General features: G+C 43.1%; 1 protein-coding gene across 1 annotated transcript in view; it reads right to left on the reverse strand.

Annotated features, from left to right (window-relative positions):
- Positions 1-17,973, reverse strand: part of LOC126155368 (acyl-coenzyme A thioesterase 9, mitochondrial-like) — a 181,928-nt gene that overhangs the window by 52,274 nt on the left and 111,681 nt on the right. The window contains exon 4 of the mRNA XM_049916223.1: positions 5,149-5,360. Within this exon, the coding sequence (XP_049772180.1) occupies positions 5,149-5,360 (212 nt within the window). The remainder of the gene's footprint in view (positions 1-5,148; positions 5,361-17,973) is intronic.

Consider the following 17,973-nt stretch of genomic DNA (forward strand, 5'->3'; position numbering starts at 1 on the left):
TTCAAATTGTCGATATCCAAATTCAATCCCCAACGTTTAGCATGACCTGCTAAAGCGTCTATTACTAAATTAATTTTTTCTTTATCCGACATGTCTGTTGGTAAGACACGTTCACAATTTTTTATAAAATCCATTGGATGCCATCCACCTTGTTTCTTTTGAGGATCGTATTTTTCCTCCCTACTCAGTATTTCCGATTTTTGCATTACCAATGGGATACCACTACAGTTAAGAAACGTCTGATTCTGAACTTGCTGACTTAATAATTTTATCTCATTACGCAGTGTATTTTCCTGCTCCTGCACACATGCATCAAAACTCAACATGGTATTGCGCAGTGTTTCAATATCAGCTGCCGTTTCTTTAACAATCTCTTTCTTTAGAACTGGTACTATCACCTGTAATTTACTTTCAATTATCGGTTCTAATTTTTCACTAACCAAAGGTTCCACTGATTTCTCTATTCTCTGAATTTCGGTATCAAATCTTTTCTCTATTTCTGTGACTTTTCTCTGAACATTTGTTATTTCAGCCCTAATGCTATTTACTGATTTGTTTACCTCTGTGATACGTTGGCTTTGCGTATTCAAAATTTCTAAATTGGCTTTTATTTTACCAGATAGGTTTTCATCCAATTGGGATATATGACTAGCAATTTCTGCTTTCAAACTAGCATTCCCTTCTTGAATTTGCGCCATCATCCTATTTAACAAACTTGTTAATTCCATATCCTCTCCCTTGTGACTTGCATCCACAGATACATTGGGTTCACTTTTCACTACCTTTGGTTTCACTTCCCGTTCCTCCTGTCTTATGGGTGTGGATTCATCTATAAGATTTTCCAACCCTACAACAGTATCTATGGTCCCTAATTCTGGGTCTGACCTTGTAATGTTTTCGTCTTGCTTGTTACTATTCGACTACATCTTATGCTGCTGTATTTCGTGCCTAATAGAAACGTTTATTAAACCAAGTATTACTTGTTTAACTCCTACCATTGGACTTTCTTTTGCTGCTTTGCAGGTTGTCGTCTTGAACTTACCAATTGTGGTATATATGTCTACAACAGAATTTTAAATTAAAAATTTTCTTGAAACTACAAGTTTATATAAAACACTTTTATTACAGCCATTATTCTACAAACTTGGTTAGTCCTGTCACGGTCGCCACATGCGACCGAACCGCTGAATCTTTCCATCAGTAAATGGGGTACGTTCTCCACTGACTCGGTTGTTTTAACCCCCTCCACTGACGGAATGACCCACTTCCCAATTCCGTATGTATAAAACCAATACGGACTTGTAGCTGTCACGCCTTTGCGCTTACTACTACGTATTTTAACTGTAAATAGCTCAGTCCCAATGGTAAGAGGCAGTAGTGAATTCACGTAGTTAATATTTGAATCCAGCACAGCTGCCACAAGCTCAGCTAACTTTTACTCCACTCCTACCCTCGCCATTGCACCACATTAACTAGGTGCTACGTGGACCTTGCTAAATTCACTTGCGTATACATTTTTGACCGTTACTCGCCAGTATTTACCTAATGATTAGTACACTCCTAACCGGACTATTTCCCTAAGAGCTGTGATGATTGAACGGGTTCGATCCACGGCCTACAGTGCCCTACAGTTCACACGGTAACACTGCCTACCTGACCCACTTAACTTGGTAGTGAGCTTATGTATCCAATCACCACTGCTAGCAGCAGTGGATAATCCTATCAGCACGACGAGAGCAGCAGACTTACCGTCGAATCCTCCTGAAAATACTTATAACTACGGTCGCCAGCTCTGAAGGAGCAAAAGAATAAATCAATTTTTGGCTCGTTTCAAAGTGAAATGGCTTGAGTTGAATTTAAACTTAATTCTGAATATTACTATTTCTGATCATTCTAGATGATTCTACAAAGCAAATACTCTCTCAATTTCTGTGAGTTGGCTTGGTAATTACTACCAAGACAGTTTATGCAACTTCGGTTAACAAAATTCTATCCTTCAACTTATTTAATGATTTTGGATATTACTCTTTGGACCATTGATACAGAATTAGTTAAGTGACTTCACTTGAAAGGTTGCTCAGAAAAATTTAAGTAACTATAAATAGGCGACTCATTCTGGTGTGACCATTGCTCTTTTCAACATTCTTATACGCTAAAGTATTCTACAACCAAAAGAATTGTAAATGAAAGAGGCGATGGTGGCCTCAGTCTGATTTCACTATACTATGTTTGAGGTTACTACACTTTACAATGAACAACATGCGTCGTAATTTTACTCATTACTATATTCTGTCCTCTGCACTTGCATAAAAGAAAACTGGTATTCTCCTTTTACATGTATACAAAGTTCGACTTAACAATTGCAAGCAGTCTTGCCTTGGGTAGACGTGTCGGTGCTGGTGGTGAGATGCATGTGGCTAACGCAGCTCTTCACGCCTCATGCCCTTAATGGCGGCTGGAACTATGAGCTGTAGCACTCGTATAAGCTACTGCACGTCCGCCATAAAATCTGGGCACAGGAACTCTTACAATCAGCCCCAGTGGCATAAAGGCGGCTTCAACAACCATTCGTCGCGTTTTACTCCAAAAACGGCGACGATATTCGCCTCTTCGCTGTTGCACAATCACTTTTGCGTGAGTACAGTTACGCACGTCCGATCACGTCAACACTCCCCAGGCCATTTCATTGTTCAGTCCCTGTGTCTCCAGCTACCCCTAGCTACGCTCGTATCACCAAGAGTGGGGACGTTCCCCTACCACCTTTTTACCGAAATCATTTAGTATTTAAGAATATTTATATTTACTACCCTGGAGTCCATACCAGTCATAATAATTTACTACTAGCGCTTTACCACATTAAATTATACAGTAATAACTTATAATTACCAAGAAAAAGAATACATTTGACTCCGAGAGCTTAGTGCATTGTCTGACAGGCAGCGCTAATTCCCAGTTTCGCCAATAGATGGCATCAGGGTGCACTCCCTGGCAGTCTCACACAAGCGCGCCCGTTTCCGACGCGCGGGCTCCAAATTACTGTCAGCCCACCATCATTTCAGTTCCGTTACAAGTGCCAACATTGTGCATGCTCTGTTGCCTGTGTCTATGTGCCTGTGGTTCTGTCAGTGTGATCATGTGATGTATCTGACCCCAGGAATGTGTCAATAAAGTTTCCCCTTCCTGGGACAATGAATTCACGGTGTTCTTCTTCCAATTTCCAGGAGTGTATATCTAAACTCTGCAAACCACCATGAGGTGCATGGTAAACGGTACGTCCCACTGTACCTGTCATTAGGATTTCTTCCCATTCCATTCACATACGGAGTGCAGGAAGATTGACTGACTGAATGCCTCTGCGTGTGCAATAATTATTCTAAAATCTTCTCCTCACTATCTCTATGTGACTAATATGTAGGGGATTGTAGCATATTCCTAGAGTCATCGTTTAAGGCCCGTTCTTGAAACTCTGTTAGCAAACGTCCTCGGGATAGTTCATGCCTATCTTCAAGAATCCGCCAGTTCAGTTTGTTCAGTATCTCGGTGACATCTTCCCACAGATGAAGCAAACCAGTGACCATACGTGCTGCCCATCTCTGTATACGATCAGTAGTCTCTGTTAGTCCTATCTGGTCCCACGCACTTGATCAATATTCTAGAACTGGTCGGACGAGTGATTTGTAAGCTACCTCCTTTCTAGACTGATCGCACTTCCCCATTTTTCTGCCAATGAACCGAAGCCTACCTGCTTTATCCATAACAGAGTCTTTATGATAATTCCATTTCATATCCCTACAAAGCGTTACACCCTGGTATTTGTATGAATTGGCCGATACCAACAGTGAATCATTGATATTATAGTCATAAGATACTAGGTTTTTTTCGTTTTGTGAAGTGCACAGTTTTACACTCTTGAACATTTAAAGCAAGTTGCCAATCTTTGCTCAACTTTGAAATCTTATACAGTGTTTTGACATAGCACTTCAATGTGTGTTAAAAAGAGAAAAATCTGCAAATGAAGTCACTGAGAAAAGCTGCAGAAAATTAATAACGTTATTGATATATGTCATGTTAGTGTCCAGAACAGATATTTGTGTAGTATTCTAAGCAGGTCCCAACCGCATGAAAGTGTTGATTTATGGAATGTTTTAAAATGTATATTGAGTTATACTGCGCGAAACCTAAAACAGTCTGACTTTATTGCTGACATGACGGGTTTCGAAATTTATCCATCAGCAGATATCCAGGAGCGATTACTGCACGTAGACATGGCGTTTCAAGTTGGATGTGAAACAAAGATTCGCAGACTAGTGAACGGGAAGTACCCTACAGGATTCGATGACAGTTTGCAAATGTCAGAATATGAGACATAAATAGCTGTATCTTTCTGCTGTATTAACGTAGAAGCTTCATATGCTTACACCACCAAGTGCCTATATACCTTAGTCCGTAACGTAAATTTCAACTAGATACGTCTACCACGTTCTGAGAAAAATGGATTTTAACAAACAGACAGGCGGACAACAAAGTGATCTTATAAGGGTTCGTTTTTAGCGATTGAGACACGGAACCGTAAGAAGAGGTGCCAGGTTGAGATTCATTGGGAGAGTCCTTACAAAATGTAGTCCATCAATAAATGAGGTGGCTTACAAAACACTCTTTCGACCTATACTTGAGTATTGCTCATCAGTGTGGGATCCGTACCAGGTCGGGTTGACAGAGGAGATAGAGAGGATCCAAAGAGGAGCGGCGCCTTTCATCACAGGGTTATTTGGTAAGCATGATAGCGTTACGGAGATATATAGCAAATTCAAGTGGCAGACTCTGCAAGAGAGGCGCTTGCTGTCCAGGTTTCGAGAGGGTGCGTTTCTGGATGAGGTATCGAATATATTGCTTCCCCTTACTTATACCTCCCGAGGACATCACGAAGGTAAAATTAGAGAGATTCGAGGGCGCACGGAGGCTTTCCGGCAGTCGTTCTTCCCGCGAACCATACGCGAGTGAAACAGGAAAAGAGGTAATGACAGTGGCACGTAAAGTGCCCTCCGCCACACACCGTTGGGTGGCTTGCGGAGTATAAATGTAGATGTAAATGTAGATGTAGGAGAGTGAAGAGGTGGTTCGGTGGCCACAGGAAACCTCAGTACTCACTATGGGGTGCGCGAAGACGGTGGTGGTGAGGCGGCTCTCGCTGAGGCGCTCGCAACCGGCCCGCCGCGGGGTCTCGGGCAGGCAGGCGGCCGAGAGGTCGCCGCCGGCCAGCGTGGCCAGGTAGTTGCTGTGCAGCATCGCGTACTCCTCGCTGGTCGGCGCCTGCAGCAGCGACCGGTCGTCCGCCAGTTCGAAGCGCCGCTGCCTCCTCTCTGCCACACCATGGTCTTTTATTTTATTTTTTTTTCGTGTTCCATAGATCTATATGGGGACATATCCCTGGATATAGAACGAGTCAAGGTTTTTTACAGATTATTGTTTTGTGCACAGATACATTGATCTTATCATTAGATTAAAGAAACTGTGAAGTTTAGTATATACCCTTAAACATTAGTTAAGATACAGGACATCTGAAAGAATATACAGTCAAACATAAATTAGGGTATTGTTCTTAAGTTATACAGGCGTCATATACAGACATACATAAATTTGGGTATTGTATTAAGTAACACTGTACTTACAGAGTATGATTAATCAATTGTAGAGGTCACACAGTAAGGTTTAAGCACAAACAACAGATTCTATACATGTTTGCTAAGAAATTCATCAATACCGTAACAAGATTAATCTAAAAGGAACTGCTTCAGATTATCTTTAAACTTTGGCATGTTTCCCACCAGTTCTTTAATATGCGGTGGGACAGCATTATAAATCTTGGTGCCACTGTATAAAACACCCTTCTGGACCATGCTTTTCGTTTTTAGCTCATAATGGAATCCAGTTTCCTTCGGGTGTTATAACTGTGGCATGAGTTATTGATTTTGAATAAGTTGCTATTTTTTGAAACAAAGCACATCAGGGAAAAAATATATTGGGCAGGTGTTGTAAGGATTTGTACAGCTCTAAACAGATCCCTGCACGAGTGCCTAGGATGTACTCCACACATAGTTCTTATTGCTCGCTTCTGTGCATGGAACACTTTTTTTGCTATTGGTTGATTTCCCCAAAATACTATACCATAAGCCATAAGTTGTTGAAAATAGCCAAAATATGCAGTTTTTATTGTGCTCATTTCCCTAGTATCTGAAATTATTCTTAAGGCAAACGTTGCTGAGCTTAGCCTTTTGCACAGATCTTGAATATGGTGGTGCCACTTCATTTTGCTATCTATATGCAGAACCAAGAATTTGGAGGGCTCAACCTTCAAAATCTCGTGCTGACCCATTTTTAGGTTCATTTCATTAGTAACATTTGTGTTAGAAGAGGAATGAACGTAATTTGTCTTTTTTAGGTTGACTGTAAGGCCATTGGTTTCAAACCAGTTTGTCAAATCTGCAAAAGTTTTATTTGCAGCCTCATTTGACACATTCCCTGAGAGATTATTAACTGATAAAGTGGTGTCGTCAGCAAACATGAGTATTTTCCCATATTCTGTACATAGCGTCACCCCCGCTCAGCTGTTCGCTGCATCACCAACTGGTCAACCCCTTCTGTCCTTACGTAACACTACCGAACTTGGCAATGCTTCGATATTGCTAAAAATGTATGAGAACTACATACACGAGGACTATTCGGAAAGTAAGGAACGATAGGTCGCGAAATGGAAACCACAGTGAAAATCAAAAATGTTTTATTTGCAACAGTTAGCTACAACTTCCAGCTACTTTTCTCCACAGTCGCCGATCCGGCGTAGACGTTTGTCGCAGCGTTGTACCAACTTTCCAATATCCTCTTTATACAGGGTGGTCCATTGATAGTGACCGGGCCAAATATTACACCAAATAAGCATCAAACGAAAAAACTACAAAGAACGAAACTCGTCTAGCTTGAAGGGGGAAACCAGATGGCGCCATGGTTGGCCCGCTAGATGGCGCTGCCATAGGTCAAACGGATATCAACTGCGTTTTTTTTTTAAATAGTAACCCCCATTTTTATTACATATTCGTGTAGTACGTAAAGAAATACGAATGTTTACTTAGACCACGTTTTTCGCTTTGTGATAGATGGCGCTGTAATAGTCACAAACACATAAGTACGTGGTATCGCATAACATTCCGCCAGTGCGGACGGTATTTGCTTCGTGATACATTACCCGTGTTAAAATTGACCGTTTACCAATTGCGGAAAACGTCGATATCGTGTTGATGTATGGCTCTTGTGATCCAAATGCCCAACGGGCGTGTGCTATGTATGCTGTTCGGTGTCATGGAATTCATCCAAGTGTCCGGACCGTTCGCCGGATAGTTACGTTATTTAAGGAAACAGTGAGTTTTCAGCCACATGTGAAACGTTAACCACGACCTGCAACAAATGATGATGACCAAGTAGGTGTTTTAGCTGCTGTCGCGGCTAATCCGCACATCAGTAGCAGACAAATTGTGCGAGAAACGGGGATCTCAAAAACGTCGGTGTAGAGAATGCTATATCAACATTGACTGCACCCGTACCCCATTTCTATGCACCAGAAATTGCATGGCGACGACTTTGAAACTCGTGTACACTTCTGCCACTGGGCACAAGAGAAATTACGGGACGATGACAGATTTTTTGCACGCGTTCTATTTAGCGACGAAGCGTCATTCATCAACAGCGGTAACGTAAACCAGCATAATATGCAATAATATGCAGCATAATATTGGGAAACGGAAAATCCACGATGGCTGCGACAAGTGGAACATCAGCGACCATGGCGGGGTAATGTATGGTGCGAAATTATGGGAGGAAGGATAATTGGCCTCCAATTTTATCGATGGCAATTTAAATGGTGCAATGTATGCCGATTTCCTACGTAATGTTCTACCGATGTTACTACAAGGTGTTTCACTGCATGACAAAATGGCGATATACTTACAACATGATAGATGTCCGGCACATAGCTCGCGTGCGGTTGAAGCTGTACTGAATAGCATATTTCATGACAGGTGGATTGGTCGTCGAAGCACCATGCCATACCGGATCTGACGTCCCCGGATTTCTTTCTGTGGGGAAAGTTGAAGGACATTTGCTATCGTGATCCACCGACAACGCCTAACAACATGCGTCAGCGCATTGTCAATGCATGTGCAAACATTACGGAAGGCAAACTACTCGCTGTTGGGAGGAATGTCGTTCCACGTATTGCCAAATGCGTTGAGGTTGACGGATATCATTTTGAGCATTTATTGCATTAATGTGGTATTTACAGGTAATAACGCTGTAACAGCATGCGTTCTCAGAAATAATAAGTTCAGAAAGGTACATGTATCACATTGGAACAACCGAAATAAAATGTTCAAACGTACGTACTTTCTGTATTTTAATTTAAAAAACCTACCTGTTACCAGCTGTTCGTCTAAAATATTGAGCCATATGTTTGTGACTATTACAGCGGCATCTGTCACAAAGCGAAGAAAGTGGTCCAACTAAAACATTCATATTTCTTTATGTACTACACGAATATGTAATAACAAATGGGGGTTCCTATTTAAAAAAACGCAGTTGATATCCGTTTGACCTATGGCAGCGCCATCTACCGGGCCAACCATAGCGCTATCTGGTTTCCCCCTTCAAGCTAGACAAGTTTCGTTCTTTGTAGTTTTTTCGTTTTACGCTTATTTCGTGAGATATTTGGTTCGGTTACGATCAATGGACCACCCTGTACAGGGCAGCCGCCAGTGCTTTTCGCCAATTCTCTAAGCTGACCTACAGTTCGTTGTCTGTGCCAAAAATGTTGTCTTCATAGCCAGCGGTTCGTGTGAGCAGAGATGAAACTCGGAGGGAGAAAATTACGGCCTGTATTGTGGGTAATCAAACATTTCCAATTGAAAACGATGCAGTAGCATCTTCATTGCCCCTGCAGAATGCGGCTGAGAATTGTCTTGAAGAAGAAACCGCACGACAGTTATGTAATGTTGGCTGCATAGCTTCAGGCGAAATTTCTCACCAGGCCCTCGTACTTGATGGGAGACACTATTGTTCTAGGTATCTTTATGTGTTCCCTGTGCGCTCAGAACTAAAAATAACGTCGTAACGCCATCGGCGGGCATCCTAGAGACACTGCCCAACACACCTGTGCAAAACTTCATCGGAATTTCACTGTGGTTTCCATTTCGTGACCGATCGTTCCTTACGTTCCGAACAACCCTCGTACATCCTAAACTTATTCCCCTCTGTCTCTCTCTGCCCATCTTCTCCCTCCTCTCTCTGTCCATCTCCTCCTTCCTTCACTCTGACTGTGCATCTATTTGCATCTCCCACTCCCCACTCTCTATGTCCATGTCCTTCTCTGTCCTCCAACCCCTCTCACTGACCTTGAACCTTGTTTATTATTATTTCAAAAGAACGAAACCTTTATTCGGAAATGAAATCGCTCGTAGAATATGTATGAAAACCAAGAGGGAATAATAAATCTGCAAGACAAAGAACAAAGTACTCGGATTAAAAACGTGTAAGACAGGGATGTTGTCTTTCGCCCCTGATGTTCTATCTATACGTCGAAGAAGCAAAGACGGAAATAAAAGAAGAGTTCACGAGCGCGATTAAAATTCTAGGTGAAAGGATATCAATGATAGGATTCGCTGATGACATTACTATGCTCAGTGAAAGTGAGGAAGTGTTACAGGGTGTGTTGAATGGAATGAACAATCTAATGAGTACAGAACATGGACTGAGAGTAAAGTGAAGAAAGACGAAAGTAGTGAGAAGTAGCAGAAATGAAAACAGTGACAAACTTAACATCATAACTGGGTATCACGAAGTAGACGAAGCTAAGGAGGTCTGCTACCAAGGCAGCAAAATTATGGCTCTGGCTCTGAGCACTATGGGACTCAACTGCTGAGGTCATTAGTCCCCTAGAACTTAGAACTAGTTAAACCTAACTAACCTAAGGACATCACAAACATCCATGCCCGAGGCAGGATTCGAACCTGCGACCGTAGCGGTCTTGCGGTTCCAGACTGCCGCGCCTTTAACCGCATGGCCACTTCGGCCGGCGCAGCAAAATTACCCATGACGGACGGAGCAAGGAGGACATAAAAAGAAGTCTAGCACTGGCAAAAAGGGCATTCGTGGCCAGGAGAATTCTACTAGTATCAAACATGGGCCTTAATTTGAGGAAGCACTTTCTCAGAATATAAGTTTGGAGCACAGTGTTGTATGGTAGTGAAACTTGGACTGTGGGAAAGCCGAAATGGAAGAGACTCGAAGCATTTGAGATGTGGTGCTACAGACGAATGTTCAAAATTAGGTGGACTGAAAAGGTTAGGAGTGAGGAGGTACTGCGCAGAATCGGAAATGAAAGGAATGTGCGGAAAAGACTGATAAGGAGGTCCGCCCCCGGTAGCTGAGTGGTCAGCGCGACAGCATGTAAGTCCTAAGGGCCCGGGTTCGATTCCCGGCTGGGCCGGCGATTTTCTCCGCTCAGGGACTGGGTGTTGTGATGTCCTAATCATCATCATTTCATCTCCATCGACGCGCAAGTTGCCGAAGTGGCGTCAAATCGACAGAGTTGCACCTGGCGAACGGACTACCCGACGGGAGGCCCTAATCACACGACATTTTTACTGATAAGGAGAAGGGACAGGATGATAGGACATTTGTTAAGACATGAGGAAATGATTTCCGTGGTACTAGAGGGAGCTGTAGACGGCAAAGTCTTTAGGGGAAGACAGAGATTGGAATACATCCAGCAAATAATTGAGGACGTAGATTGCAAGTGCTACTCTGAGATGAAGAGGTTGACACAGGAGAGGAATTCGTGGCGGGCGGCAACAAACGAGTCAGAAAACTGATCACTCAAAGAGAAATTATTAGGTAAATCGGTTGGGATCATGGTGTACAGGGTGTAAGAGACACCTCTCCAGCTACTGGATCTCTGAGTGTGATAACTTCAATGATAGTATTTTGCACAGTTTTCATCTGGAGGTGGTTAAGATTACAACGTTTATAACAATTCGGCCGGCCGAGGTGGCCGTGCGGTTCTAGGCGCTTCAGTCCGGAACCGCGAGACTGTTACGGCGCAGGTTCGAATCCTGTCTCGGGCATGGATGTGTGTGATGTCCTTAGGTTAGTTAGGTTTAAGTAGTTCTAAGTTCTTGGGGACTGATGACCTCAGATGTTAAGTCGCATAGTACTCAGAGCCATTTGAACCATTTTTTTATAACAATTCAGATTCCGTAGTAATATTTTAATCATAAGCTGATAAGTCATAAAAACACCTTTCCTCTTTTCTGTAAAGCCCATGGCAAGGAAGAAAATAAAACACCACATTGTTAAGAATGGAATTGTTCTTTGGAATTATACATAAGGAGAAAGAACATACATAGTGAAGAAAAAATGCCGCACTTGGCGCTCGACATGCGATTCCTCACACCGATTCAGGACAAAAGTGTTTCTAGCAAAACCTAGTTCCTACAATACGATTAATAGAAATGCGAATTAAAAAGCAAGGCTCTGGCAACGCTGTAATTGTGTGCAGTGTGAACAAGAACAGATAGCACGAACTCTGCAATTTGCCGGAACTGTCCCTTTAGTCAGTGAGACGAAGCAATGCCTTCGGAAATGGAAATGCATACTCGCCGATCTTCAAGTCACGTTCATGCCAAACTTATTTTTTCAGTTGAAGCATCGAATGTATCCGATTTACACATTCACAATTCGCTATCTTGTGTGTTTCTTTCTGCTACTGTTACCTTTATTCAAACATTAAGGCATAACAACGAGCTTCTTACAGATGTAAACGACCTCTTTGTTTTGTACATGACACAAAAAAGCCAATAGAAAATACATTTATCTGCCATAATATTATAACCACAAACCGACTATCGATACAAACCCGTCGAGCCGACAGCAGTGTCACCTGGCGAGGAATGACTGCTAGTCATACACACTCATGGTCCATGTAATATTAGTGAGAGCGCTGTCCGTGTATAGAATGAGGAACGCGCACGATCTATCTGAGTTTGACTCGGGGAGGTTATGATGGCCCGGAGGTTTGGCACGAGCATTTCGGAAACTGCACGACTTGTCGGGTGTTAGAGGAATGTTGTTGTGTTTGTCTTCAACACGTGGCGAAACCAAGGTGAAACCACGTCCAGACGTCGTGCATTTGGGTGGCCATCCCTCGTACCAGACGTCCTACGTCGTAAGCTGGGCAGACAGGTGAAAAGGACAGGGGGGGGGGGCGAACTGTGGCAGAACTAACATCAGACTTTAATGCTGGACAGAATGTGGCCATCCCTCATCACAGACGTCCAACGTCGTAAGCTGGGCAGACAGGTGAACAGGACAGGGGGGGGGGGGGTAACAGTGGCAGAACTAACATCAGACTTTAATGCTGGACAGAATGTGGCCATCCCTCATCACAGACGTCCAACGTCGTAAGCTGGGCAGACAGGTGAACAGGACAGGACGGGTGGGGGGGGGGGCCAACAGTGGCAGAACTAACATCAGACTTTAATGCTGGACAGAGTCCACAGCGTACCGAACACTCCTAACGTAAGGCCTCCGCAGCCGACGATCCACGCATGTGCCAATGTTAATACTACGACATCGTCCACTACGACTGAAATGGGCATGCGGCCATCGGCACTGGACGCTGGCGCAGTGGCGGACCGTTTCATGGTCTGATGAATCCCGACACCTTCTTCATTATGCCCATGGGAGGGGCGCTCCTGCGGAACGACTCCTTGACACCTGTACTGCGGGATGGAGACAAGCTGTCGGCGGCTCCATTATGCTCTGGGGAGCATTCACGCTGGCAGCCATGGGTCCAGTGGAGCTCTGCAACGCACCACGATGGCCAAGGAGTATCGTGCACTGCTCGCACACCACGTACACCTCTTCGTGACAATCCTGTCTTCCAACGGCAGTGGCATTTTTCAACAAGATAATGCGACATTTCATAAGGCGAGGATTGTGATGGAATGGTTGGAGGGACACAGTGGCGAGCTACAGCTGATGTGCTGGCCCCTCAACTCGCCAGATCTGATCCCGATCGAATACATCTGGGATGATGTTGAATGTGGTATCAGAGCTCGTCGCCACCCTTCCCGGAATTTGCGGGAGTTAGGTGACTGTTGGGTGCAGATGTGGTACCAACTCCCGGCAGCAACCTTCCATGGCCTTACTGCTGCATGCCACTACGATTCGCCGCTATTATTCGTGCAAGAGGACGACGTACCGAGAGTTATGTAGGTGGTCATAATGTTCTGGCTGATCAGTGTAATATTGGATAGTAACATCGTCTGTATTCAGTGGGGTACAAAAAAACTTGATAGACAGGCTACACTTGTTTGCACATTATGATTTTCACAATAATTCCATTCAGTACATGTCACATCCAGCCTTATCTTTACAGAGCCGGGATGTAGATGTACGAGCAATGTTCACTTTAGAGAAGATCTTCAAAGCGATCACCTTACATTTACAAACACTTCGCCACTCTCTGGGTCATACTTTGCTGGACCCTGCGCTACACACCTGCTTCTACCATTCCGAAGCAGCCTGCACACAAACTATTAGGTCACGTATATCGGTGAGTGAAGAACTATAAACTTGTTCCTTTAAGTGTCCCCACAAATAAAATTCTAGTAGATTAAAGTCCAGGGAATGTGGATGCCAGAACATTGAACTTCCACGACCAATCTATTTTCCTGGAAACACTTCATTTAAATAGTTACGCACATTCATTGCAAAGTGTCACAGTGCATCATTATGCTGAAACCATTGCTGTCGCCGAACACCGAGTGAAACTTTGTCTTATGCGTCAGGCAAAGTATTGCAAACAAACGTATGACACAATGGCGCCTCCAAAATGTCCAGCAATAGGTAAGTGCCATAAGCACTCTTCCCACAATTCCAGCCCACAGGTTTATTCCAAAGTGTGCCTGGAAGCTCCATTCATGGGTGACACATAGGTTGTGTTGTGATCAATAAGGCCTGTTGTTGTGGTTGAAAATCACGTTTTTAATAAAATATTCATCATCTTCCACTTAGTGCAAAAGCTATTCACAAAACTGTACTCGTCGAAGGTGGTCTTCTGGCCGCTGGTGTTGAGTTAACGTGTAACGATATGGATGCAGTTCTTCATCGTGCAAAACTTAAACAACCGGTCTTTGAGATATCTATAACTGCTTTGCAATATCACAGATACCTCGCAGAGTTGTTTGGTTAATGGTTTCAAGAATGGTGTCCTCTGTTTGTGGAGAACATCTAGTCCTTGGATGACCTCTGTCTATTACTTGTGGACGAAGGTTACCGGTTTCTCGAGGGCGTTGCTCCAGGCGACCAAAGCCATTCTTATCAGGGTAGCGCTTTTGAGGGTAACGAGCAGCATACGCACGACCATTAGCAGCAGCTTGGTTATCGGATGCACCTAGCACCAAAAGTATATCGACGTATTCAGTGTTTGATTACTCCATCGGGAAGCCGCCCTACATGAACTTGACAGGACCAGTAATGATTGTGCACTACGCCGTTAGTGGACCCACGTATGCAGTTTAATAGATCCCACTGTCATATGATGGGTTATTGTCATGTGGTAAGCATTGTCATGTGACAAGATGATGTCCTGCTTATAAACGACGAGAACTATGGAACGGAAGTCTGAAAACTAAAAAAGAGAAAAAGAGCCTAACGAGGATTCGAGCCATAGCTCCAGGGTGGACTGGGTTTGATATCCCAGCAGTCTATGCTGTGAGCCGCAGCTGCTGGTACGGTGGTGCGGGATGATCCATGTTCTTCTGTAAACTCCAATGCTCTGCATAATATGACAATATTAACTTTTTCACAGCGCATCACAAAGTAGGATTTACATTCTCGCAGTAATTTTTAACAGAAAACATGTACAGTACATTGTCGTTTAAAAAATATACTGTTCGTCTCAGTCTGAATGTTAGTTACTGTCATTTAAAGTAAATCCGTGAAGAAATTTTCGAGATTTTTGACAACTTTTGTTCTTTATATGTTACATATAAATTTACATAATGTATATGTTAAACAATAAACAGCCTATGACTGTCGGAATATTCATAAGAACATCGAATAAAAATTAGAAGTAAATCATACAACTGCCTTTAGAAGTTTTAGTAACGATGTTAAAAAACAACTTAGCTTTAAACAGCAGCTCAGATAAATTCTTAATCCAAGTTTTTACAATAACAATTGCTAGTATTCGACCGTGTTTGTGTCCTACACACAGCTCGACAACGTGTTTCGAGGGGCAATACCGTCGTCATCAGGTTGTAAAACTTGGATCATTAAGTTAAAAAACTTAAAGATCTACCAGCAGTAACAACTGAGGCTTTAGCATCATAAAACAGAATAAAACACACACTTGTTTGTGGTTCTTCGTCATTCATTAAAATCTTCGAGGTAAGTATCCGTTCAATCTCACGTCGCACACTACACCGTGCCGCATCCTGTTGCTCTGCTGTGTTTAGTCAATGTTTCTGCAGGGATCCGGGATTTGTCTGCGATATTACTGTGCATCTGCAGCTACTGGCTCAAGCATAATGCTGTCGTATTGGTCACCTACTTTTCCTCGTTTTCTAAACCTAGGATGTCGGCCTCTGGCTGTTCTGTCAAAGACGTATTACAAATTTATAATCATATATCTGCCCAAAAATAATTCTACAACGCCGCTAAGAAATCTCGTCTTGTTGTCTTTCATTTGTACGTTCAGAACACTGCCACATTTCTTTACATGAATGAAGAACTCCAGTACTTTTACAAAGTGGATTTTCACAACCTGATGATGAGAGAATTGTCTCTCGAAACGCGTTCTTGAACTGTCTGTACAAAAATACGGTTGACTACTGTAAAAACTTGACAGTTGCTACCTCACATCCGTAACCGATAATAGTAAATCCAATTCTTATTTTTTCCTAGCTCATGGAATAAAATAAAAATCACACATTGAGCGAGTCAATAATGCGTTGGTCCACCTGCGGCCCTTATGCAAGCACTTATTCGGCTTCGTATTGGTTGACGGAGTTGTTGGATGTCCTCCTGAGTGATATCGTACCAAATTCTGTCGTCAAAATCCCGACCTCAACCGTTATCTGTGTGGGGAGAGATTCGGATACCTTGTTGGTCAAGGTGTGATATGGCAAATACTAAGACAAGCAGCAGAAACACTCGCTGTGTGCGGACAGGCATTATCTTGCTGAAACTTAAGCCCAGGACACCTTGCCATGAAGGGGAGTAGGATATCGTCGACGTATCGCTGTGGTGTAAGGGAGCTGCGGATGACGTACAATGGGGTCCTCCTATGAAATGAAATGTCACCCGGACCATCACTCCTGTTTTTCGGGCCTTACGGCGGGTGAAAGTTAGTTTGGTATCCCACCGCTGTCGGGGGCGTCTCCAGACACGTTTCGGCCTGGAAGCTCATTGACAGGAGTATAACTGTCTTCAATGGCGAATACCGCTTCGAAATTAATCCCTATGAGTAGAGTAGACGTCCCAGCCGATGGTGGGATACCGTACGGCCTGACAAATAGGACTGATGGTCGGGATGCCATTTCTTTTCATAGCAGGACTCCTTTGGTTGTCATCCGCGGCCCCCTTCGCAGCACTGCAGTACGTCGACGATATTCTAAGCCCCGTTTTGTTGCCCTTCAAGGCAAGCCACCTTGGGCTTACATTTCAGCAAGATAATGCACACCCACATACGGGGAGAGTTTCTGCTGCTTGCCTTCGTGCTTGCCAGTCCCTACCTCGGCCAACAAGGTTGCCGGGTATCTCCCCAATTCAAAAAGTTTGGAACATGATAGGCAGTTTCCTCCAACGAGTTTGGCGTTTTGACGATCTAGTTCTCCAATTGGACAGAATTTGGCGCCATATCCATGAGGAGGACGTCCAACAACACAATCATTTGTGATGCGCTTTTTTTTCATTTTTTTTTCGTCTATCGATTTCCCATTCGGATAATTTATTCGTGGTGCGTCGTTTTTTTTTCTGTGAATCACTTGTTTTCGTTTCTACTTGTTCCCAGTAGTTTAAAATGTATGCTTGAAGAAAGTTGCTTGTTGCAGTGTCGTAATGACTTCGACAAATATAGGTAATTTGTCTGTTTTTAGTATCTTTGAACTATGAAGTGTTTCGAATATGCTGTTATACGGCACTACAACAACGGATAAGTAATTTACTTCATCATAATAATACAGCGTTACTCCTTTCTTTTTGTGCTGTGTCCCTGGTTCTACTTTCAGAAACGATCTATATCTTCATAATCCAGTGTCACAGTTCTCATAATGTTTAGGAGTTTATTATTGATTTTTCTGAATACTGCACATATTTCATTTATTTTCTGACATAAATTGTATTCACTTTCAACAAATTCCAAAATTTTGCTGGATTATATTAATTTCTAAAATTTAGTATTCTAGAAAATGTTTAAATGTGTGTGAAATCTTATGGGACTTAACTACTCAGGTCATCAGTCCCTAAGCTTACACACTACTTAACCTAAATTATCCTAAGGACAAACACACACACCCATGCCCGAGGGAGGACTCGAACCTTCGCCGGAACCAGCCACACAGACCATGACTGCAGCGCCCTACACCGCTCGGCTAAACCCGCGCGGCTAGTATTCTAGACTCATTTTTTCTACCAGAACAATGATTGACCACTTACATCAATTCAGATTCGTAAAATCTAAGCTCAGGGCTCAGGAGCCAAACAGGTTACAAAAAGTCTGAATGTGACCATGAACGTAGCTGTGGGTAACCATAGGATGTCAGTTACTCGCACAAGAAATTAATTAAAAAGTGGGCGAGCAGTGTAGGTCATTTACCTACACCTACATGATGAATCTGCAGTTCACACTTAAGTCTTTGATAG

This window comes from Schistocerca cancellata, chromosome 2 (assembly GCF_023864275.1).
Source record: "Schistocerca cancellata isolate TAMUIC-IGC-003103 chromosome 2, iqSchCanc2.1, whole genome shotgun sequence".
Classification (NCBI taxonomy): Eukaryota; Metazoa; Arthropoda; class Insecta; order Orthoptera; family Acrididae; genus Schistocerca; species Schistocerca cancellata.